This window comes from Myotis davidii, unplaced genomic scaffold (assembly GCF_000327345.1).
Source record: "Myotis davidii unplaced genomic scaffold, ASM32734v1 scaffold96, whole genome shotgun sequence".
NCBI lineage: Eukaryota > Metazoa > Chordata > Mammalia > Chiroptera > Vespertilionidae > Myotis > Myotis davidii.
In genome coordinates, this window is record NW_006289416.1 from 4,747,828 (window position 1) to 4,772,351 (window position 24,524).

The window sequence follows — 24,524 nt, forward strand, 5'->3', positions numbered from 1 at the left end:
AACTGTACTTGCAAACAGAAGTTAGCCTGCCAACATTTCATGGATCCTGGCAAAAGACATGAGACTCCTGGATCACAGCCAAACAACTTCACACTAACAGTACAAGCAGCATGAGCTTCATGTTCTTATCAGTTCCCCTTGCCCCACAAGTCCCATGGGAGCAATTGCAAAGTGGCTCAGGTGGGTGCCTGAACATACCGTGGGTTTACATCACAGCGGAGGAACCCCAAGTTTAGGGTACCTGAATCTTTTGTAAAGAATTCAAGCAAATCTGCCCAACTTTTGCAGATCTGGAGGGAACACTAATATACCGGACGGTACACATACCTGCCTTCCTCTCGAGGAGACACAGTATCTTCCACGGTTGTTCACTATGAAGAACTCCTTGGAAAAGATTCTGGAAAAAAGGCTGCCAGAGCCTCTCTCTGCCCATAAGATATGAGAAATGTAAGAGATACAGGTAAAATGGTTTCCCAATAGACCAGGATGGGGAATGTCTGGCCCAAGAGCCGTAAAAGGCCCGCCAAGTCATTTGATCTGGCCCTGCCAAGACATTAGGGTGAGTTAATTAAATGTTTGACCAAATACAGAATGCTAATTTTTCAGTTGAAAATTTTGTATGGCCTGTGAATGATATTATAAATATCCATATGGCCCTTGGCAGAAATAAGTTTCCCTACCCCTGCAAAGACATTAGTCAACTTTTCATTTCAACTGTAGCCATTCTTCTTTTAGAACCCAAACAGGTTCTATCTTTTAAAAACTAACTTTAATCTAATTGTGGAATCGAACAAACATTTGTACATAGTCAGAAACTAACTTTATAGCATGATTTCTTTTCATTTCAGACAGGAGAAATCACCATACAGTCATTATTAAAGGTATCCATCCATAAATTACTTTTATTTCTCATTAAATGAGCACAGAGTCCTTAGCATATTAATAACAGATATGTTTATTATTACATATCCATCAGTGCGGCTTTCAATACCACTTGAAACATGCATATCATCCTAGAGACGAATCAGTTTTCCAGTGCTTATTTGATACACATTACTGCAAAGCCATTATAAATTACTGAGGAGGTATTTGGTTAAAAAAATAAACAATAAATCATACTGCCCATACAAATCTACTCTTGCTATTGCACAAGAGTTTATCAGTATTTATCTGGTAATTCCTATGTTAACTGGAAAACATCACAGATGTATTGCCATAATTTTCTTTTATATTGGTGCAACCTTCTACATGTTTTGCAGTTTTATAAAGTCATTCATTATTTTAGCAGGTAGTTTGATGCAAAGATTGTACTTAATTTATGAAAGTCCAACAAACCTCTAAATATTTAAAATTAAACCAAATATCAATGAAAAACTCACTGACACATAATTTTTTGAAAATATGTTTTGTGAAACTTCTATATTTAGACATGGCAGTAAAAATAATTCTCTCAAATTAAGGCACTAAAAGCTCAATGCAACGCCCATTGAAGTGTTCTAAGAATAATTTACATTTCAAACAGTGCATACATTTCTTATATGTTTGTTAACTTAATGTCTTTATCACTTAAAACCACAAAAGAAATACATTATACAATTACGGAAATGATGTACCCCACAAAATGTTTTTAAACTTGGTTCTTTTTTACAGTTAGTTCCTAAAGTCTCTAGTAGTAAAATAACTCAATATGGCTTGGCAAAAATGCATAGATTAAGTGTAATATTTTTTGCCTTCTCCCATTCACCAATCTACAAATTTGCTGAAACACATACAGTATTTTGTAAAGCAAAATGTAAGATATTTATTCTCCATTAAGTCCACCACGGCAAACAACAATAAGGCTTTTAGATTCTACAGTGAGGGCACTGAAGTCAAGTGAAGTCACTGCTTTCTTAAAATAGTTTTGTATAGTCTTGCAAGAGCACAAAAACTGAAGTCATTAAAAAAAATTGCAGTTGTCTCATTTTGAGATATTTTCTTTACTCCTTCCATGAGCTGATCTTGATAGTGATGGCCATTCCACTTAAAAGTGAAAGTCCCTTCCTCTCACTCATCCGAGGAAACTGTGTTCTATCATGATTGACAGGCATTTTCTTAGAAATTCAAAAAGGCAGCACCTTTTAAATATATATATATATATATCTAGCTAAGCTTTTCACCAATTGTATTTGCATTACATAGTAATAATTAATCTAATCTACCTGTAGGCAAACCCGCAATAAAAAAAAAAAACCCACAAAAAACAAAAACAAAACCCTTGGTGTGCTTTTGTGCCAAAGCATGGACAGAATAACAGCAATCTTAACCCTGAAGCCTGTGATATTGTGTCAAAGGAACAGCCTGTCTGTTCTGCATGGTTAAAGGAGCCTGGTTTATCAGGTAGCATCCCACACGATTCCACAAGGTGTTAGGTCACACGGTTAACTGTTGGTGGGGAAAAAAGAAAAACTATAATTTAAAAAATGTACTCAGTTCTAGGGAAAGGTAAATTACATTATTTTTATATCTAATAACTAACACACAAAACTTGAAAAACAAGAAAATGGAAAAATACACTTAAATATTATCTCCTTTTTGCTTCTACTCTATTTTAAACATATATATTTCAGACGCATATATGCATATACTAGTGTGTGTGTGTATATTCATATATATATATACACACACACATATATATATATACACACACACAAACACACACACACTTTACAAAGCAAAAAAAGCAATTTTAAATAATTTTAGGTCTAGCTTTTAGCCTATACAAGAGGGGATTGATATAGGATTCTACAGAGAGGCAAATCTGTGATAGGTCTCACTTTTAGAGTCAAATGCCCCTCTTAATATAGGGACTATATTCCAGCAAAAGTTGGCATTTGGTACAGGAAAAAAAGCATGGGCTTTAGAATTAGATGAAAAGGGGTTCCAATCCTGACTATGCTACTAGTTAGCTGTGTGATCTTGTTCAAGTTATCTAATTCCTTTGAGTCTCATTTACTCATGTCAAAATGAGAACTCACTGAGAAGTTTATTTGTAACATCATAGTCACTGATAATACCAAATAATTTTGATTAAAAAAAAACCCACTATGTCAATATAGTTAAAAATAAAAAATGAGCAAAGTTTTATATAAATCTGATTACATTATAAAAGGGATAAACCACAAGATTTTAAAACATTATGGGCTATGGGTGGGAAGTAATCAACCAAGAACCTGTATGCATATATGCATGGCCCACAGCCACAGGTAATAATAGGGCAGTGAGGGCCTGGGGGATGGGAGGGAGGGGGGCTGGGGGCGAGCTGGAGGGGGTCAATAGGGGAATAAAGGGGACATACGTAATACTTTCAACAATAAAGAATTATTAAAACAAAACAAAACCCATTATGGGCTAAATATGTGTACCAACCAATGACAAAATTTGACATGCAAGTAAATCAATATGATATATAGAAATATTATTAACTTCTAACAGGAATCAGTTAAACTAATTGTAAAATCATTTCTAGTCATAAATAAATACCTAGCTACATATGATATTCATCACTTTCACATTGTTAAAAAGGTAAGCATTTCAATCCTTACCTAGTTTTTCCAGATGTATTTTTGACCACTTTCCGGAAAGACTGATTTGCAGTGGATCTTGTAGAAAGTGTTCGAGGGGATGCACGAACAAAACCAGATGGTGGATTCTTAGGTATCTTTTTCACTAAATGAGTTACCCATTTCTTTTGTTCATCCTGAGAACATGCTAACAACAGCATATCTCTTGCTGATGTTACATCATAACTTACTATAAGAAAAAAAAGAGAATTAAAGTCATATAAAATCTAAAAAAGCCCTATTAAATGCATAATTTTCTAAGTTCTTAAAATCTGAAAAGATTTACTATGTATGCTTAGTTAAGCTTGGACAGTATCCCTTTCTTCTTAATATAATTAAGGCTGAAATTTAAAAAGAAAACACTAGTTATAAACTAGTAAGAAAAACAAAACCAGAAACACAATAAATGCATTAGTGAAACAAATCAATGTATATTTAGAACACAAGTTTCTTATCTTAAAATACCTATATTCTGTATTATTTCCCTCTAGCTACCTCTGGTAAAATAGATATTTTGTCTATGATACAGCATACTGGCCCAGGCAGTGAAAACCAGATAAAAAGAAAACAAATCAGGCCTGGCTGCATGGCTCAGTGGTTGAGTGTCAACGTATAAACCAGGAGGTCACAGTCAGATTCCTGGTCAGGGCAAATGATATGCCAGGTTTTGGGCTCGATCCCCAGTGTAGGGCGTGCAGGAGGCAGCTAATCAATGATGATCTTTCATCATTGATGTTTCTATCTCTCTCTCCCTCTCACTTCCTCTCTGAATCAATAAAAAAAAGAAAATACGTCAGAGGTAAAAATTCAAGGGGGGGCATATAGTGGAACTCACCTATAGCTCTTCTCTCCAATTTATAACTTTTTTTCTTTTTACAAATGGGTGATTCTCTTTTAAAGACATTATGTTCAAAGCCAAATCTATAACTGTAAAATGATTGCTGTATGTTGCTCCACCAGTGTGAAAATGTTACTTCTTATAACCTTTTTTTCTTAAATTTGAGCATTCTGTATTTATTTGAAGGATCCAGACCAATGGAGGCAGATACTACCTTGCAACAAAGGCTCTTTAGACATATATTTCACAGCTTATACTCTTTTCAACTTGGTATAGAAAATGCTACACTTGAAAAAGTTACTGGGATGTAATTCTCTAATTTGTTTTATGTGTGCGTGTTTCTTGTTTGTTTTTTTTTAAATATATTTTTTATTGATTTCAGAGAGGAAGGAAGAGGAAGAGGTAGAAACATCAATGATGAGAATCCTTGATCGGCTGCCTCCTGCACGCCCCCTACTGGGGATTGAGCCCACAATCCTGGCATGTGCCCTTGACTGGAATTGAACCTGGGACCTTTCTGTCCACAGGCCTGTACTCTATCCACTGAGCCAAACCAGCTAGGGCTCTAATTTGTTTTAAGTTGTAAAATTTTTCACACCTTACCTTTACATGGAGAAATTAAGTCCTCTTTCTTATCTAAGTGATCTCTGTGGCACTTAACATGGCATCTTCGACATTCTAGGGCAGGGGGTGGCTTAAAAACATGCCAGAGAGGTTTGGCACAGGCCTCACAGTTGGCGGGAAAGTGGTAGAGTGTAGGAATGAACTCATGGCCTTTGTGATTCTGAAAATTAGTTTTTTCAGCTTGTTGTACTGGTTCCATCTCTACATCTTTTCTACATTCACCTTCATTTGCATAAAGTATCTATTCAGGAATGGTAAAAGAAAAGATAAAAAAGATTTGTATCTGTACATACAAATTTCAAAAGTATAAAAAGCATTGGTGAATATATATTTACCTCAAAAAATATATTTAGTATTTAGGTAAAAGATCTTCTGAAATTATAATTTCATTATTTTTACCTGAAATATTTTAGGAATTTCTTCAGTTTCAGCTCTGTACACATCTCCTTGGGTTACAGGTCGAACATGAAACAATTTACTAAAATGAAAACAAATATGACATAGGCCATCATAAAAACTCATTTACAGTAAAAGGTATAAACAAACATTTCTTAAAGAGAAATTAGTCATTAGAAAAATATAACTTAAAATCACAGTATCATTATACACCTATAAGAATTTGAAAAATAAAAACACTAACAAATCAAATGCTGATGAGGATGCAGAGAAACTAGATCACTCATGCAATTGTGATAGAAATGTAAAATTGCAGAGCCACTCTGGAAAAGAGGGTGGCCACTACTGGGTCTTTACTCCAAAGAAAAATTTATTATCTATATGAAAATCTATACAGGAATGTTCATAGGAGCTTTATCTACAATAGCCAAAAACTGGAAACAACCCAAATGAATGGTTAAACAAATGGTGGTACATTCAAACCATGGAATACAAAACTACTCTATTCAACAACTGAAAGAAAACAATCCTGAAGTTTATATAGTATTTTATTCTATTTATGTAACATCCTTGCAATGATAAAATTATAGAGATGGAGAACATATTAGTGATTGCCAGGAATTAGGGAGGGATGGAAAAAGGAGCTTCTTGTGACTATAAAAGTGTAACATGAGGAATCCCTATGATGGAACTGTTCTGTATATTGACTGTGGTGATGGTTATAAGAATCTATGCATGTGATAAGGGCATACAGATTAAAAAGAAAGAAGTAAAACTATTATTATTTGGAGATGACATGATTGTATATATATAGAAAATCCCTGTGGAATAAAAAAAAAAACTTTAAAAATAAGCAAATAACAAGATTAGAGAATTCAAGATCAATATATAAAAACTAGGGGCCCGGTGCACGAAATTCATGCACTGGGTGTGTGTGTGGGGGTGGGGGAGGGGAGTGTCCCTCAGCCCAGCCTGCCCCCTCTCACATACTGGGAGCCCTCAGGTGTTGACTCCCATCACCCTCCAATCGCAGGATCGGCCCCAAATGTCTGTCAACAGAACAATGGATGAAAAAACTTAGATATATTCTTTCAATAGAATATTACTCAGCAATAAAAAAACAAAACAGAAATTGCTACACATAGTAAAACACTATGCTGAGTGAAAAAAGCCAGACAGTAAGGAGTATACACTGTATAATTCCATTTATATTGTAGAATAGGCAAAATTAATTTTAGTGATAGAATTCAGATTTAAAATTTTTTATTAATTTTTAGAGAGAGAGGAAGGAAGAGGGATAGAAACATCAATGAGAAACATCACTGATTGGCTGCCTCCTGCACAGCCCCTACTGGAGATTGAGCCCACAACCTGGGTATGTGCCCTGACTGAGAATCCAACCAGAAACCTCTTGGTTCATGGGTTGATGCTCAACCACTGAGCAACACTAGGCTAGAATTCAGATTTTTAAAAACATGTTTTTATTTATTTTAGAGAGAGAGAGATACATCAATGTGAGGGAGAAACACTGATCCGCTGCCTCCTACATCTTCATCCATTAGGGATAGAGCCCACAACCTGGGCATGTGCCCTGACCAGGAATCAAACAGGTGACCTTTTGGTGCATGGGACTATGCTCAACTGAAAGATTGACACCGGCTAAGGCCAGATTTTTTTTCTTCTGAAAAGGGGCAAAGGTGAGATTTCTAGGATAATGGAAATGTTTGTTTTTATCTTGTCCTGAGTGGTGATTACATGGGTGTTTATAAAAGTCACTGAGCAGAACATTTAAGATGTATTCATTTTAATATATGAAAATCATACCTCAATAAAAAGGTAAAACAAAAATGACCTCTCATTGATCTGAAAAGTATTTAACTTAGTTGAAAGATGATGCCTCTTACATTGTTTATGTATTATTCCATTTAAGTGGTCATTTAAATTTCCATAACTAATGCTTTTTTTTTTTAAAGTAGGAAATGAAATATCAGTACTCTGGTATTTGCTCAGTTCTTTTATATTCTGAGTATAAATGGCTCCACAAATGTTTAATTCCAATGGCAATATTTCATTTTAAGTTTATGGGTTTTTTTTTTTAATACACCTACTACACTTTAAATTTACATTTTGTTGCATATGTTTTACCTTTAGTCTTTAAACTTAACTACGGAACTGTCTTAATCTATGAAGCCAGCATTACCCTAATCCCAAAACTTTCTATGAAGCCAGCATCACCCTAGTCCCCAAACCAGATAAAGACACTACAAAGAAAGAGAATTACAGGCCATTATCTCTGATGAACACAGATGCTAAAATTCCCAACAAAATTCTAGCAAATCAGATCCAGCATTACATTAGAAAGATTATACACCTTTAGCAAGTGGGATTTATTCCAGGGATACAAGGATGGTACAATATCCGCCAATCAATAAATGTGATACATCACATAAATAAATTGAGAGATAAAAATCACATAGTCATATCAATTGACGCAGAAAAAGCATTTGACAAAATCTAACAACCTTTTTTGATAAAAACCCTCAGCAAAGTAGGAATAGAAGGATCAGACCGCAACATAATAAAAGCCTTATATGACAAACCTACAGCCAACATCATTACTCAATGGGCAAAAACTAAAACCATTTCACGTAAGAACAGGAACAGATTCAATGCAATCCCCATTAAAATACCAAGAGCATATTTCACAGATCTTCTTTATATAATCTATAGCACCTGTTATAATACAGGAAGCAGTGCTAGGGATGCCCACTCTCATCGCTCCTTTTAGACATAGTATTGGAAGTGCTAGCCATAGTGATTAGACAAGAAGAAGAAATAAAAGGCATCCAAATTGGAAAAGAAAAAGTAAAACTGTCATTACTCACAGATGACATGATATTGTACACAGAAAACCCTAAAGAGTCCATCAAAAAACTTCTAGACCTAATAAATGAATTCGGCAATGTAGCAGGATACAAAATTAACACCCAGAAATCTATGACTTTTTTGTACACCAATAATGAACTTACAGAAAGAGAAACTAAAAAAAAAATCCCATTTACCATTGTAACAAAAAAAAAATTAAGATACCAAGGAATAAACTTAACTAAGGAGGTAAAAGACGTGTACTCAGAAAAATACAGGACATTGAAAACAGAGATAGAGGAAGACATAAACAAATGGAAGAATACACCATGTTCATGGATTGGTAGACTCAACATCATTAAAATGCCCATACTACCCAAAGCAATCTATAGATTCAATGCAATCCCCATTAAAATACCAACAGCATATTTCACAGATCTTCTTTATAAAATCTATAGCACCTGTTATAATACAGGAAGCAGTGCTAGGAAATGACTTTAGAATGAATACAAAGAAAAAAACCAAGCTTATTACAGGTCTCTTTAATCTGTTATTAGAAAATAAGAGATACATTTATATTTCCTTTTAAAAACTGATCACATGATCATATATATATTGAGATGCTTTCTGAACTTAGATCCAATAAACATTGAAATAAAAACTTTACATTAAATCTTACTTTAGAAAAATATACCCTGTCTGGGTGGTTTAAATGGCTGGAGCATCTTCCTGTACACCAAAAGGTTGTGGGTTCAATCTCTGGGCAGGGTGTATGGAAAGCAACCAATCAATATTTCTCACATTGATGTTTCTCTCTTTCTCCCCCACTTCCTTTCTCTCTAAAATCAATAAATGTGGGTGATCTTTTAAAAAACATATATAGTCTTTAGAATACGTAAGTCAGTTATGCAAAATTTTCTCTTTCACATTTTGTTCAAGATTTAATGTAAAGTTATTTAAATCTAAGAAAAAGAGAAAAGTGTGTAACATTGTTTCAATAAAATATAAACTAAATTGTAAGTCTAAAAATAATTGATTACATATGTAATACTTTCAATAAAGAATTATTAAAAAAATAAAATTAAAATAATTATCATAAGTTAACACTTAATTGACTTAAAATTCAATCAAAAGCAACTTACTCTATGTCTAATACCATAGATGGATTGGATTGCTCCTTATCTTGTTCATCGTTATAAAATAAAATTTTTTTGCTGCTTACCACAACATACTGAAATGAGAAAAAAGAGGGAAGAGGTATAAGTTCAAGATTAACTTAGTTGAAAGTAATAGGCATATCTGCCATTACTGTCTAAATTATATTATATTAATCTAAAATCAATGCTAATAATCGGGCAGTTAATACAAGTTCTACACTTTAAAAGTAAATATATAACAAAATATTAACTGGAAAACAATGAGGCATATGGTACCTGTTTCTTCCAGCCATATCGTTTGATATTTCCTCTATTTGGTATTGAAAGCCAACCTTCAATTCTTGACTCTAAGAGAAAAAGAATATATAATATTCAGTCTTAAATTATAACAAAAGGAAAAGCTATTAACAAGTTGTCTGACAGCATGCAGCACAGGCATCTGAACACAGCTAAATGAATAAGTGCTATAATTTGCTCTTTCATGCTTCAATCACACAAATCAACTTTAATGGCCATACAAAGATTGCAGAAAAAAATTCCAAGCCACTTTTCCCATAAAATTAACATTTAGTACTCAATTACAAAAGTATGAAATAACAACAATAACCTTAAGAGCCAGGCAAGACTGGAATGGACTGCAGCTTAAATGGGATATGATACAGAAGACTATAAATATCATTTAACATTCATATAAAAATACTTAGCAAAAAAAATTATGCAGCAAGAAGAACAAATCAGAGCCATGATTTACACAAGAAAGAGCAAGCAAAAGTACAGAAGTGTCCTATTACTCACAGAAGATAAGAATAGAAGATAAATAAATAAGGAATGCAGGCAGAATCAACTAGATATAAAGAATAAGAGACAAGCATTTTATTTGTTTTCTCAGTACAATATTCTGATAAACTTTTTGGTAAAACACCCATAATAATTTCAATAAAAATGTCCAAATTTAGTTGGTGGGGTACTTAATTCTAGTGGTAAGTCCAATTACGGTTCTTAATCAAACTAAAAAAGTACAAAGCCTTTTAACTAATTATGGTACTAGAATTTAATAAATAGCAAAAGAACACAGAATTCAGTTGGTCAAACTTTAATATTTTAACCAGTTTGTACATACCAGAAATTCTAGACTAATTCTATCAAGGCATTTTATAGTAATTATTACTGCTGTTTAATTATAATTGTTTATTAGAAATATTTGCGAGAAAAAGACGATTCCATTAGAAATGGTTATTTTATATCAGGTTAGATATAAGTGCATTTAATTGTTCTTATACATCTATTTTATATTTGAAACAAAAGGATAGAAAAGTAACCAAATTTAAAATACAATACTATAATGTGACGGATTATACCATGATCTAATCAGAATATATATATCTTTCCACACAAAAGCTGTAAAAGAGCTCAGGTTTACATTAAAGGTAACAACAATAGATAACATTCACTGAACATTTATTTTTATCAAGTGCTTTACAAGTAATATATCATCTAAAAATTTGTATAATCTCATGAATATAGGATATTATATTCCTAGAAATATAGGATAGGATAGGTTCTACTATCATCTTCCATTTACAAATAGAGACTGAGGGTTAGCAAGGGGAACTGACTTGCCTAAGGGTACTCTTATCAGTAAATGCCAAAGCTCTAAGGCTTGCCTAGGCAGTCTGATCTCTGAGCTTATGTTCCTAGAGCACAATACTATTCTGTCCTTTAACAAGCTTTGAAGTTAACAGAATCAGGGTCACGTTCTTGTTCCAACTTCTTCAATGTACTTAATGTCCTTTGCTTCTGTTATTCCCTTGCACTTGTTAAAGTAGAGGAAATAATGAGAAACTTCAGCTCAAAATGATCCTTCTCCCAGCTTTTTTCTTAGTTGCTGTTATTTAGTCCATCAATAATTATTTTGTTTTCTTAGGTAGTTCCTTGGTAAGTTTTGAGAGTGCAGAGACCATAGCCTAACACTTTTATATACCCCACTGCATCTAATATATAGAGTGGGTACTTGATAACTATTTGTTGATTATTTTGCAATTCTGCTTTTTAAAAGTTAGCCAATTAAGTCATTCTCTGTAAATAATGGTTATACTTTAACAACCAAAGGGCAGTTTTATATAAGTGACATGCAGAAGGCTGGTGATCATTCACAAATATTCTCTTAGAAAAACAAAGAGTTATTGCTAGGACAATTTTCCTCCAAAGTGCCAAAAATTGGACCTCTCATTCCTAAATCTATTTAATACCAGTAATTCCTCACTGAAAATAAAAGACATGAGAGCCATTGAAATCTTGACATTTATACAAAATTGTATATGCCAAAATACCCCCCTTAGTTATTTTTTTCTATGAAGATAAATGCCAAAAATATTTATTCTTTCTGGTTCTGAGTTTAGATTAACCCACCAGTGTTTTCTTTATTATATTTTCAATGAATTAGTACATATTATAACTTTATCTGTCATTTTAATATTCCTATTTTATATACCAAAGTCACTTTATGAATCAAATAAGCCCAATTTTATATTTGTTGTAATTTAAATGAAGAAATTTAGAGCTCACAAAAGGAACAGAGGATATGTGGTTTTTGCCAATTTAAAACAATAATGTTCTGGAAGAAAATTTTAGTTTTTCCTTCTGGTGAATTCTCTTCAGAGAAACAATTCAACAAATACACAATATATACTCAGCTATAATAAGAAATACATACTAGCTTCTCCTCTGTGTCCTTTGTTTAAAAAAAATGTTATTGATTTCAGAGAGGAAGGGAGAGGAAGAGAGATATAGAAACATCAATGATGAGAGAGAATCATTGATCAGCTGCCTCCTACTGGAGATTGAGCCTGCAACCTAGGCATGTGCCCTGACCAGGGATCCACCTGTGACCTCCTGGTTCATAGGTCGACGCTCAACCACACCAGCCAGGCTATTTCCTTTCTTCTTAGATGCAAGTTAATATACCAGATTTTAATAGTATGACCACAATCATGACCACTTGTAATATAAGTGGCAATCTGAAAGTATAATGCAGTCAATTCCATCTTTTACATCACAGACACAGAAATCAGCTTCTCCAGATAAAGAAATGTTGAAGACTTCTAAATCTAGGTTATCATCAATAACATACTACAGAAATACAAAAACAAGTTGGCACCACATTTTCTATATTTGTAGAGCAACTTTAATTTACAAAAAAATTAGATGTGCATTACTGCAATATCAGCAATTGACTCCTTTACCCGAACAAGAGATAGAGAGACTAACTATATGTAAATTAATATTTAATATAGCCAATTTAAACATCAAAGCTAATCTCTGATGACTACCTAAGTTTACCTGGATAAACCATATACTGCTTAAGAAACAGAACTAGAAAACCATTCCAACATATTTTAATTATATTCAGAAGTGATATTAAAAAAATGAAATCAACCAATGCTTCAGAATTCAGATGCACTAATTATCTTCAAATCACTGGTTATATTTGGACAAAATCACAAACTGTCATATACTCAAATACTTGGAAACACATAAAGAAATCTAACATTTAAAGGTTTAAATTGCACAACTTGAGATCAAGCTGGATGGAAAGAGAATGGTGCAGATAATCAATAAAATATAATGAATATTAATGGAGTGTTGATAGCAAGTGTTTTTCCTAATGCTTCATCTACTCTTATATTCTTAGGTCAATAGTTACAAAACAAGGAAAGACAAAAAGAAAGGAGAGACATTTATTACATTAGTGTTTGTGTCATCTAGACAATAGGCAACCTTAACCCTAAAGGTAATCTTTATATTTACATAGTGTACTGGGCTACAACCTGTCACAAAAACAAAAGAAGGATAAAGACATAAAAGAAATAAAAGGAGTGCTTTTAAGAACTTCAAAGGGTTATAAGTCAGAGGAGGAGTAATGATTTTTTTCTACGCTTTTACGAATTGGGAACTTAGATTTAATCTAGTTAATGATAAGACGTCCACTAAGATTATAGAAGCTGCAATTTAGATACACATGATAATTAAATAAGATTTTTTATATTAAATGATGAAATCTAAAAGAAATAATTAAAGTCATATATAAGTACATCTACCCAACTACTTAAAAAAGAACATTCTGTTGAACTAAAGATATGATCCATATTTCAAAAAGCTTTTAAATGTTAAGTAACTATTTCATTTAAAGTCCTTTCTTTTTTTAGTCTATATTTTAAATCCATTTACTAATTTTCTAAAATAAGTAAAATTAATCATTAGTCATTACCTTTGAAAAATCTTACAGATACCTGAATGATATATAACTCTTTAATATTAAGAATAAAGTAGGGGGGTGGAAGGGGGGGCTGAAAAAAAGAAAAAGAATAAAGTAAAAATTCTTTAACAATTCTTTCTATATATGACTGTAAACCTTAAACTTTATTTGCAAGGGACCATTTTTAGGCATCTAGAAAATGGTAGGTTTAATACTGATTTTCAATTTACTAGCAAAATACATAACAGAGAGAGGTAAAATAATACTGATAAAGATTATCCATTAATTTCTACCTTCAATATGACAATCAAGTGTACAACACTGTAGAGATCTTTATAAGTTTTAAAACTAAGAACACAGTAATAGAGAAAGAGGCACCTTAGTTTCCTTTTATAGCAATGGGACAGGCCACCAGTACTTTTAATTTTTTCCCCTCACTCAGTTTGGACTTTGAAATAAAAACAAAATTTCTGAACATACTCAGCTATTTTAAGTAATATATTCAGCGTGGAGCCAGTAGAAACTTTTATAAATCTCTTTGTTGACTGACTCCGAAGTGGGTTTATTAGATCTGGATTCTGAAATCTAAATGGATTCCTAACCTAAGTCTGCGAATCAAACCATCTGATGATCCTTTGAGTTTAGCCTTCCTAAATAAGCCAGGATAGAAGATAAAACTCATCACCTTCCTCTTTTTATTTATTTTTTTGAATCCTCATCCGAGGACATGCTTTTCATTGATTTTAGAGAGAGAGAGAGAGAAAGGGGTAAGGGTAGGGTTGAGGGTGGTAAAAAAGGAGGGAGTGAAGAAGAGAGAGAGAGAGAGAGAGAGAAACATTGATGAGTTGCCTCCCGCACCTGTCTGACCAGGGATTGAACCCACAACCTGGGTATGTGCCCTGACTGGGAATCGAACTTATGACGTTTCAGTTTATAGGACGACACTCCAACCAACTGAGCCATACCAGCCAGGGCTCACCTTCCTCTTTTTTGAAGTCCCCCAAACTCATCTTTCAATTCAAAACTTTAAATAGATCAGTCTCTGAAATGTTTAATTTAATGCAAAGAAAACCAAGGCACACATAAGACATTATAAACAAAGTTAAAGGGAAATGAGGAGAATAAAGAAAAAAAACCCCAAACTGGTCAGGATATTTAACCTACACTAAATTCAGTTCAACAATGGTAAGAATGTACCCAAACACCTCTAAAAGTCAACTCTTATAAATGAATAAGTCCAACTTTAGAAAGATGTTCAAACAACAAATGAAGCTGGAGATTCCTTTTAAATCCAAAGTGGTCCTCTGATAAAAATATGCACCTACAAGTTTCTCAATAGACAGGAGGTTTCAGAGAGCCAAAAATGAGAAAAGAGAAGAAATTTCTTGACCATTGGAATAAGAAATATTCATTCTCTGCTCTTTTCTTCCAAGTATCTGATTCTGAGCTAGCAAAGCTACAAAAGAATGGGTACAGGGATTATATGGTATACAAATAAGAGCTGAATTTCCTTCCCACATTAAGTCCCACTTTCTTGGCCAAGAATGATAACATAAAAATTTTCTAAGTAGTTTATCAAATTTCTTATATCAAGTAATATCAGTTAAAATAACATCCTTATAATATCGAACATGTTGCTTCATAAATATCTTTGTATTCATGCATTATTCAGGAAATATACTAATTAAAATATTTTCAAGTTTATGACCATGTAAACAAAACTTCCAAACCTTGATCTAAGAATGTATAGTATGCCAAATGTGTGTGAATGCCTTTAAAATTTGTAATGCATATTTTAATACACATATATACATATATAATAAATATATAACCTATTTACTTAATTTGTTATTTGAACCTGTAATATGTATATTGATCATCTCTTTTAAAAAGACATGTACGACAGCTTGCACTACATTTAACCCAAGAATGAAGCTGTGTTTATTTTTAAAATGATTCTCCACTGGAGAAAAGAAGACAGAGAAAAGTTTGAAGTCCTAGCTATGCACTGTCTTTACTTAACTCCCTGCCTCCTGTCCACATCTTCTAACCCTTTTTATCTATTTCTCTAAATTTTAAACTTGAAGTCTGACTTTAAGAAGCATTAAGTATGCTTCTATATAGGGCTGCTGTGGTTCTGATTAAGTACAGTTCTTAGTTTTAGCACAAAAATACACACACAAAAAATTAAAGAGCTGCTACTCATGAAACACACAGATCTCTTTAGGAGAGGTGCTGCAGCAGCTTTAACTTTCACCTTGAAGTAAGGCTGCTTAAAATAGGTTCATAAAGTTCTTCAGGTTTCTATTCAGATATAGCCTCTCAGACCTATTATAACAGCCTAACATTGCTTATGACTGATTCTATTCCATAAAATGCACTAAGTATACAAATACTAAGAGACTGGCTATCAGAAACAAACTCCTTCTTAAGGATCCATGGACAAAATGACAAGAGGCGGAATACCAAATGAAAGAAATACACATTAATTCCCATGACATTTAAGCAAACTTGAATGAAGTAATAGAAATATTCTTACCTGGAAGGTTTCCATCAGTTTCATCAGCACTAGGAAAACTAGCAACACTCGTAGAATCGGAAAGGTCTAGAAGTTTAGCACGCAATTGCTCGATATCACTCTCTTTGCTGGCCAACTGCATCTGCAACTCATTCCTATGTGTACATTCTTCTACCAATTGCTATTTTTGAAAAATACCAAGATAATATAAACAGTCAACAATAAATTTCCAACATTAGAAATTAAAAATTAATGGAACTATAAATAAGTAATCTAAAGTGGCAAAACTGAAAAATTTACTGAAAACTTCATGAATGTTTACTATTACAGATTTTGATCTGACTATAAAAATGCAAGTTCTCTTCCTCAGGAGCACATTGTTTGGTTAAGCTCCTTTTCTCCTTGCTTTAAATGAGTACTTTTTAAAAATACAAAGCATCAAAAAACAAACAAAAAAACACTTGTTAATAGGAAATGCTTTTGGGGGGTTCCAAATGAAATAGTTTAAAGGGTACTGAAAGCTTCTCAGTACAGTAAGATTTTTAAATGAAAGAGTCAATGCTTGGATCTAAATTTAAGACCAGAGACCATGTTCTCAATTTTGTGCTATTAACAATCAAGGACATATCAAAAAATTAAGTTTGACATTCTGATTTCAGAAAAGTGAGTCCTAATTAGAGAAAATAAATACACCAAATATATAAAATACAGCTCCAATAAACCAAACCTATATCCCAATTATAGTCACTACTAGAGGCCCAGTGCATGAATTTGTGCACGGGTGGGGTCTGGCTGGCCCAGCCCCAATCGGGGCAAATTGGGCTGGGCCTATCGGGAGGAGGAGATGGTGGGAGGTTGGCCAGCCAGCCCACCCAAATCAGGGCCCAATCAGAGCTGGACAGGCTGGGGGAAGGGACCACAGGCAATTGGCTGGTGGGCCCCGCCCCCAATTGGGGTTGGGGGGCCAATTGGGGGTGGGGCAGGCCATGGGGAGGGCTGTGGATGGTGGGCCGACTGGTCCTGCCCCCAAATGGGGCAAGGGGTGCTAATTGGGGGGCCAGTGGCCTTGGGTAAGGGGGGGCCGATCTGGGGTGGGGCTGCAGGAGGTTGGCCACCCAGACCCGCCCCCTATTGGGGTGGGGGAGTGCGATCAATAGGCAGGGGGTAGGGGCTGCAAGGTTGACCAGCCGGCCCCACCCCCTGATCAGGTGGTTCGCTGGCCATGGTGGGCATCAGAGCAACAGGTCGTTATGGTTGTTATGGCCATTACGGTCGCTGGCTTTTTACATATATAGACTAGAGGCCCAGTGCACACAATTCATGCACTGTGTGTGTGTGGGGGGTGTCCCTCAGCCCAGCCTTCACCCTCTCCAATCTGGGACCCCTCGAGGGATGTCCGACTGCCCTCTCACAATCCGGGACTACTGGCTCCCAACCGCTCGCCTGCCTGCGTGCCTGATTGCCCCTAACCGCTTCTGCCTGCCAGCCTGATCACCCTCTAACCACTCCCCTGCAGGCCTGGCCGCCCCCAACTGCCCTCGCCTGCAGGCCCGATCGCCTACAACTGCCCTCCCCTGCCGGCCATCTAGTGTCCACATGGGGGTGGCCATCTTGTATGTTGGAGTGATGGTCAATTTGCATATTACCTCTTTATTAGGTAGGATAATACCAGCCATATCTCAATTTCAGCCTAAAACCAAAGAGCAGATGCTAATGGGTAAAAATTACTCAAAATATAATGTTTAATAGACAATATAGCATCTTTCTATTTTTTCAAGGTCATGGTTCATATTAAGGTAATAATAAATTGTGGAGAGTATAAACCAAAATATGCATTTTTATATGAAAAATCAAATATAAACAAAATAGATAATATGCATATTCAGCAATAATAATTTAAGAAAATAACCCCACATGTGCATACACACACAAACCTTACCGCTTGCATGTCATTCAGTTCCTTCTGATGTTTCACTACCATCTGGTTGAATTTCTCTCTTTCTTGGTTGAGTTCTAGTTGTAGCTTTCGGTTTTCCTTTTCTTTCTTCCTCAAATCCTGTGTATTAGCTTTCTTTCTATCAATTTTAAAGTCTTTTCGATTCATTATTTCTGCCAACTTGTTAACAGCCTATTAAAATATTATTAGTAAGAATTTCAGTGTAGCCATGCAATTTAAATTTCCACTAAAAATGTATTTTTTCTTCAAAATCAGGAAGGAGGACTTTTTTGTGCATAAAAATTAGGATAACTTAATGAAAGTTGGGACATGATAATTGGTAGCACAAGTAGCAACAATTACTGACTTATCTCATTGCTCAAATGTAAAAACCAGATAAGCTTGAAAAAGTCATTTATCATTCAACAATTATCCAGCACTTATTATACTGTATTTGGGTACTCTGCTAGGTACTAGATATAAAGATGGTAAATACAGGTATGCACCAAAGCATTTCAGTAGAGTGGTAAGAAAAAAGAGTAAGTGTAATAGCAGCAGTACCTAACTGAGAGTTGGAGAAGTAAGGAAGGCTTCCTCAAGGACCTGCATATGTGTCCACACGTTTCTTAAGAGACAAAGAGAAGGTGGATATGCAAAAAAACGGTATGAAGGAGGGGAAGCAAAGATGGCATTACAATCAGAGGAAGCAGTACATGGCAAAAAGGCCCAAGATAGGTTTTTTCCCCTTTCGACAAGTAGGAAAGTAGGTGATAAGGCAACCTAAGCAGGCCACACTGAGATCCTTTTGAAAGTGAAAGGAAATGTAAATATATATTTGAGGATAACATCTTTTACCAGGTGGAAAAAATATATTCAAAAGGAGAACTGTTAAAAGCATCTGAAATTAGCTACAGAAATTGTAAAACGTAGTCATGGTATACTTGTTCCTTAAGTAATGTTAAATAAAAGATTGTCCATTAACATAGAAAAAAAAAGTCCTAACCACTATCATTGCCATGTAGATAAGGTTCCATCTAGGAATGAGGAGCCCTCGAATAATTTGTTTAATGCAGTAAAAGCTTACTTCATTAAATTTATAAATGAATATTTGTTTTTTTCTAATCATAAATCTAACATATTATAAAAAAAATCAAATACAGAGATATACTAAAGTGGAAAGCCTTTGTAATAAATATCCCCTCAAAGACCATCTCTCCTAAAGCCTTCTCTTTTCTTTTTTTTTTTTTCCTTCTCTTTTCTTTTATTCTGCTGGATATATATCCTTCTAGATGTTTCTCTATGTATATAAGTAGATTACATACATATGTAAATATACTTCATTTATTTTCCTTTGCATTCCACTGTATGGATGTATCATGATTTATTGACCCTTTTCAGTCCAACATGGAGGATGACTCGACAGACCAGGCGCTAGGAGCAGGTCCAACGTCGAGCAATAAGAACATTAAAAAGTTCAACATTCAATCCCGTCAATTAATTTGGACCAGACTGTTTGAATTCCAAAAATAACATTGGACCGCAAAGGGTTAATAGTACACTGATGGGTGATTGGGTTATTTCTATTTTTTCACTCTTAAAGCATATAAATAAACTTTCACTACGTTCACTGGTGCGAAAGCTGAGTATCATCTCATTTAAATCTGCCCATTTGACTATCAAAAAGATACCTCATTTTAATTTCTATTTCTTTATTATTGTGGTTGAGCTTTTCAAAGAACTTTACTGTTTCTTTTTCTCTCAAATGTCCCTTCTTCTTTTCTATTAATCTGTCTTTCTCTTATTTGAAGACATTCTTTATATATTTACCTATATTTGCTGTAAATATTCTTCCTAGTTTTTTTTCCAACTTATGCAGTTTTGGCTCCACAGAACTATATTTTTATGTAATGAATGTCAACCTTTTTCTTTATACTCTGTTTGGTATAAAGGTAAGAAAAACCTCCACTGAAAAATTTTCAACAGATAATAAGTACATTTTTGGAAGATTAGTTTCAACATAAAGGATTATTAAGAGGGAGAGTGCACTAGTGGTAGAAAATATATATTTTACAGTAAAAATCATCTGAGGTACACAGTACCTTATAAAGAATTTAAGCTATTGGATACCTTTATAAAATGACAGGATATCAAGTTTTAGTGTTAAAAAATCTGATTTAGCTGCAGCATTAAGTACAAAGTATTATATCCACCCCTATAGTTTCTTATTTATTCCCAATTCTTCTCTCTTGGCTTCAATGTTTTCCCTTCATTAAATTTTCCAACTGTAAATTAGAGTCTTCTGTACAAACTAAAACATTCTTTCTAGTCAAATGACTAGACAAACTAGTTTTCTTAACTCAATTGAAATCCTATTTCCTGAATAAATCTTCTTTATTTAATGAAGAAAAACTATTGCATTATTTGTTCCAATGAAAAGCCTGACTCTTATACCCTCATTTTTTTTGTTTTTTTAATCGTCACCCAAGGATATTTTATTTTCCAATGATTTGCAGAGGGAGTGGAAGTGAAGGAGGAGGGGGAGAGAAAGAGAGAGAAACATCCATGTGAGAGAGACATCTACTAGCTGCCTTCCACAATGCACCCCGGCTGGGGTTGGTGTATCTGCAATCGAGGTATGTACCCTTGACCGGGAATTGAACCCAAGACTTCTTGGTCCATAGGCAGATGCTCTAACCACTGAACGAACCAGTCAGGGATTATACCCTCAGTTTTAAGAAAAAGTGCATAAAAAGCAAATATTAACTTCTGAATATTCAATACTCAAATATAAACATGGAAAAGGCTGAGCATATGTACCTGTGTTTTAAGGGTTCGTTCTGTATTGATATTCTTTTCAAAGGCAGCCTTAAGATTACTGATCTCCTCCTCTTTCTTCAGTTTATAATCTGTCAACAATTTATATAAAATGTTATTGTATGGCATTAATTACTTTAATTTCTGCACACCAAATCAGCAATGTAATACAAATAAATAATACAATAATCCTATATAATAAAGAGGTAATATGCAAATTAACCCTCATGCCATTACAAGATGGTTGTCTATGACCAGGCTGGCAGGGGGGTTAGTGAGGAACGACCAAACGACTGAACAGCAGGCTGCGTGGGGCGACGAGGCCGGCAGGGGGGGCAGTTGGGGGCGACCAGGCCAGCAGGGGAGTAGTTGGGGGTGACCAGGCCAGCAGGGAGGGGGCCATTGGGGGTGACCTGGTTGGCAGTGGGGGGCAGTTAGGGGTGACCAGGCAGGCAGCCAGGTGAGCAATTAGGAGCCAGGATTGTGAGAGGGATGTCCAACTTCTGGCAGGGATCGGGCCTAAACCAGCAGCCAGACATCCCCCGAGGGGTCCTGAATTGAAGAGGGTGCAGGCTGTGCTGAGGGGATGAATTTTGTGCACCGGGCCTCTAGTTAATGAATAATAATACAAGAATAAACTCTTTCGCATACTCACAACTGTAAAACTACTTTTGCCCACACTGTATATACACTGTGAAAGGATTCCTCTCTTCCCCATTGAGTTAACATATCCTCACAGATTTGCCTTATTTATTTATTTTTTAAGAGGGAGAATATTTAAGTTCTACTAAAATAATTCTTAAGGCTAAAGAAGTTATTAACATATGAAAACAAACATTTCTAAAACATAAATGTAAACAGCTAAAGATTTACTCTGAACTAATGTTATGCTTAAAAACATAAAAAAAAAAAAACCCTACATACCTTCCTCTGATTTCCTCATTTTATCAGTTAGCTCTTCATTTTCTTTTCTTAATAATTCAACATCTTTGGTTAGCATGCTGTTCATTTCCTCAAGCTAAACAAAGCACACAAAAGTTTAAGCTATAATTTCTTTGTTAGTCTTATATTTAAAGCAATAAACTTTAAAAAAATACTTTCTTTTTTCCCTAAATGAAAACAGATCCGTCATTGCTTAACTATAAATCTGCCTGGTTTCCAATTTAAAATACGTAATTTTAATTAAATTAAAAGAGTTAAAAACAATTGTTAGCTTCCAAAAATTATTTCAGAGAGTGTGTGTGTATGCATGCAAATACACATTTGTATACACATGAATAAAAGGGAAAAAAGTGTAATGGAAAGAAAACTAGACTGGAAACTAGAAAATTTTCATTTAGTTTCCTAGCTTTGTGATCCTTCTGAGTCTCAGTTCCTTCACCTGAATAATAATGAACATGACAATTTAAAATGTTTGATTATTTTTAGACTTTTATTCATCACTCTATGTAGATTATTTAATTTAATCTTCATAAGAATTCTGAAGAGTAGTATTATTTCTATTTTATAGATGAAGAATCTGAGGCTTGGAGAAGTTAATTGGTTCCAATGTATGAAAATAATACAACAAATTAACTTAAACTAAGCATTTCTTCACATAAAACATTTTAATATCTATAGCCAAATGGAGAGAAAAAAAATCCAATACAATGAATACAATTTTAATTCCTAATAATTTTGTTTTGAGTTACATAAACTATTTTATACATGAGCACACATTGGCCATTGTAAACATGCATGCACACACACTCACATCCTAAACTTTAAGATGTAACCTATTTTGATTTAAAATTTTAATCATATAATCTATCACCACTTACCCGACTAACAGTGTGATCTTTATCTGTAATCTCTTGTCTATTTCTTGAAGCAGCTTTCTTGCTTTCTTGGGTCAATTCAAAGTACTGTTCTTCTAAAAGCCCTCGAGCCAACTGCTCAGACTCAGCTTTTGTTTCTGCTAGATCCAGCTGAGTAGCAAGAGTTTCTCTGCAATACATTTGTAAGAGAAATGGATACAAATAAACGCTTTACTATTGCACAGTAATTGCCATGAACATTCTTATAGTTGACGAAATCACGTGAGCTGGTATGTCTTCTCTCAAAGGGTGACTGAGCTCAAAATCAACTCTTCGAGAACCTGAGATTTAGCACATCTTACATCCAACTACTATTAGAGAACCTGAGCCATCCTTTTTTTTTAATTGACTTTTTTTAGATAAGGAGGAAGGGAGGGAGGGAGGAAGGCAAAGAAGAGGAGGGAGGGAGAGATGGAGGGAGGATAGAGAGATACATTGATTAGTCACCTCCCGTATGTGCCCCGACTGGGGATTAAACCCAAAATCTAGGTATGTGCCCTGACCAGGAATCGAAACCATAACCTTTTGGTGTACGGGATGACACTCCAACCGAGCTTCCCGGCCAGGGTAGTAAAGAACTCTTTAATATTTAATAATTAATAATCTGCTATTGTGCTTAACTAAGAAAAAATAAAGCAATGGCAAGTAGTATACTTTTGAAAAGGAATTTGTTGTGGATTTGAAATGGAAGGTAGCATGGCACAGGGGAAAATTCACTGGCTTGTAAATCAGGCCAAACCTTAAGCTCTTATCTCTGTTCTTCCCTCCCTCCCCCCTTTACTCTTTATTGTTGAAAGTATTACATAGGTCCTCATTTTTTCCCCCATTAACTGTCTCTAGCCCGCTCCCCCTTATCCCTGTTCTATCACTAACTAATTGACAGGGACGATGGACAAGTTCCTTACATTTCCAGAGCTCAACTTAATCAACTCTGTAAAATAAGAGAGCTAAATTATTTTTGAGGTCTCTCCCAGCTCTGAAATTCAATGAGATTATAAAGTCTTATGAAAAGATTTACAAACCACTATAACCTATTCTAGAAAAACTTCTTGAGAATTACTTTTAAGTCTTCAGAACTGACATTCAGATCAGGACCAGCTCATTTCAGTTTGCCTGATCTTTTTTCCCCAAGAGCCTCTCTTCCATAAACTATTCTGGTCATGATTGTGCCCTCTGTATATATCAGGCTCAATAAATGTTTGCTAAATGAATGCTTTCCACCTGTTTTCTACTAAGGAAGTGATGCAAATTTGAATTTTCTGTCTCAGGCCTAAGGAGAAAGAGAGTATACACACACACACACACACTTACACACTTACACACATATTTATGTATATATATATATATCTTCTTACCTAATAATAGACAAACATGTAAATTGACCATACCTTCGCTATGTTAACCAGCCAATCAGGAGAGTATGCAAATTAACCTAACAAAGATGGCGGTTATTTTGCATACGTAGGCTCCAAGCGGTGGAGCGAAGCCTGACAGCCCCAGGGCCAGGGCTGGCGGAGCAGTGAAAGCCTCACGGCCGTGGGGCCAGCTCCAGCTGGAGCCTGGCCAGCACGAAGGCCTGGCTGCTGGAGGAAAACCGGTGGCCAGCAGCCAGGGGAAAGGAAGGCCTATTGCACGAATCTCTTCGTGCAACAGGTCTCTTCGT

The 24,524-nt window shown here is 34.8% G+C and overlaps 1 protein-coding gene across 3 annotated transcripts in view; it reads right to left on the reverse strand.

Annotated features, from left to right (window-relative positions):
• Window positions 1–931: 931 nt before the first annotated feature.
• Window positions 932–24,524, reverse strand: part of ROCK1 (Rho associated coiled-coil containing protein kinase 1) — a 149,484-nt gene continuing 125,891 nt past the window's right edge. For 2 of the 3 annotated variants that reach the window (XM_015562716.1, XM_015562715.1), the window contains exons 21-31: window positions 22,826–22,991; window positions 21,930–22,023; window positions 21,009–21,097; window positions 18,195–18,383; window positions 16,277–16,436; window positions 9,759–9,829; window positions 9,468–9,556; window positions 5,464–5,542; window positions 5,044–5,305; window positions 3,585–3,792; window positions 932–2,424 (exon numbers count right to left, since the gene is read on the reverse strand). In XM_015562716.1, coding sequence (XP_015418202.1) covers window positions 2,421–2,424; window positions 3,585–3,792; window positions 5,044–5,305; window positions 5,464–5,542; window positions 9,468–9,556; window positions 9,759–9,829; window positions 16,277–16,436; window positions 18,195–18,383; window positions 21,009–21,097; window positions 21,930–22,023; window positions 22,826–22,991 — 1,411 coding nt within the window. In that variant the 3' untranslated portion in view covers window positions 932–2,420. Of the gene's footprint in view, window positions 2,425–3,580; window positions 3,793–5,043; window positions 5,306–5,463; window positions 5,543–9,467; window positions 9,557–9,758; window positions 9,830–16,276; window positions 16,437–18,194; window positions 18,384–21,008; window positions 21,098–21,929; window positions 22,024–22,825; window positions 22,992–24,524 lie in introns of those variants that run through there. The other variant, XM_006761879.1, reaches the window with a different exon arrangement.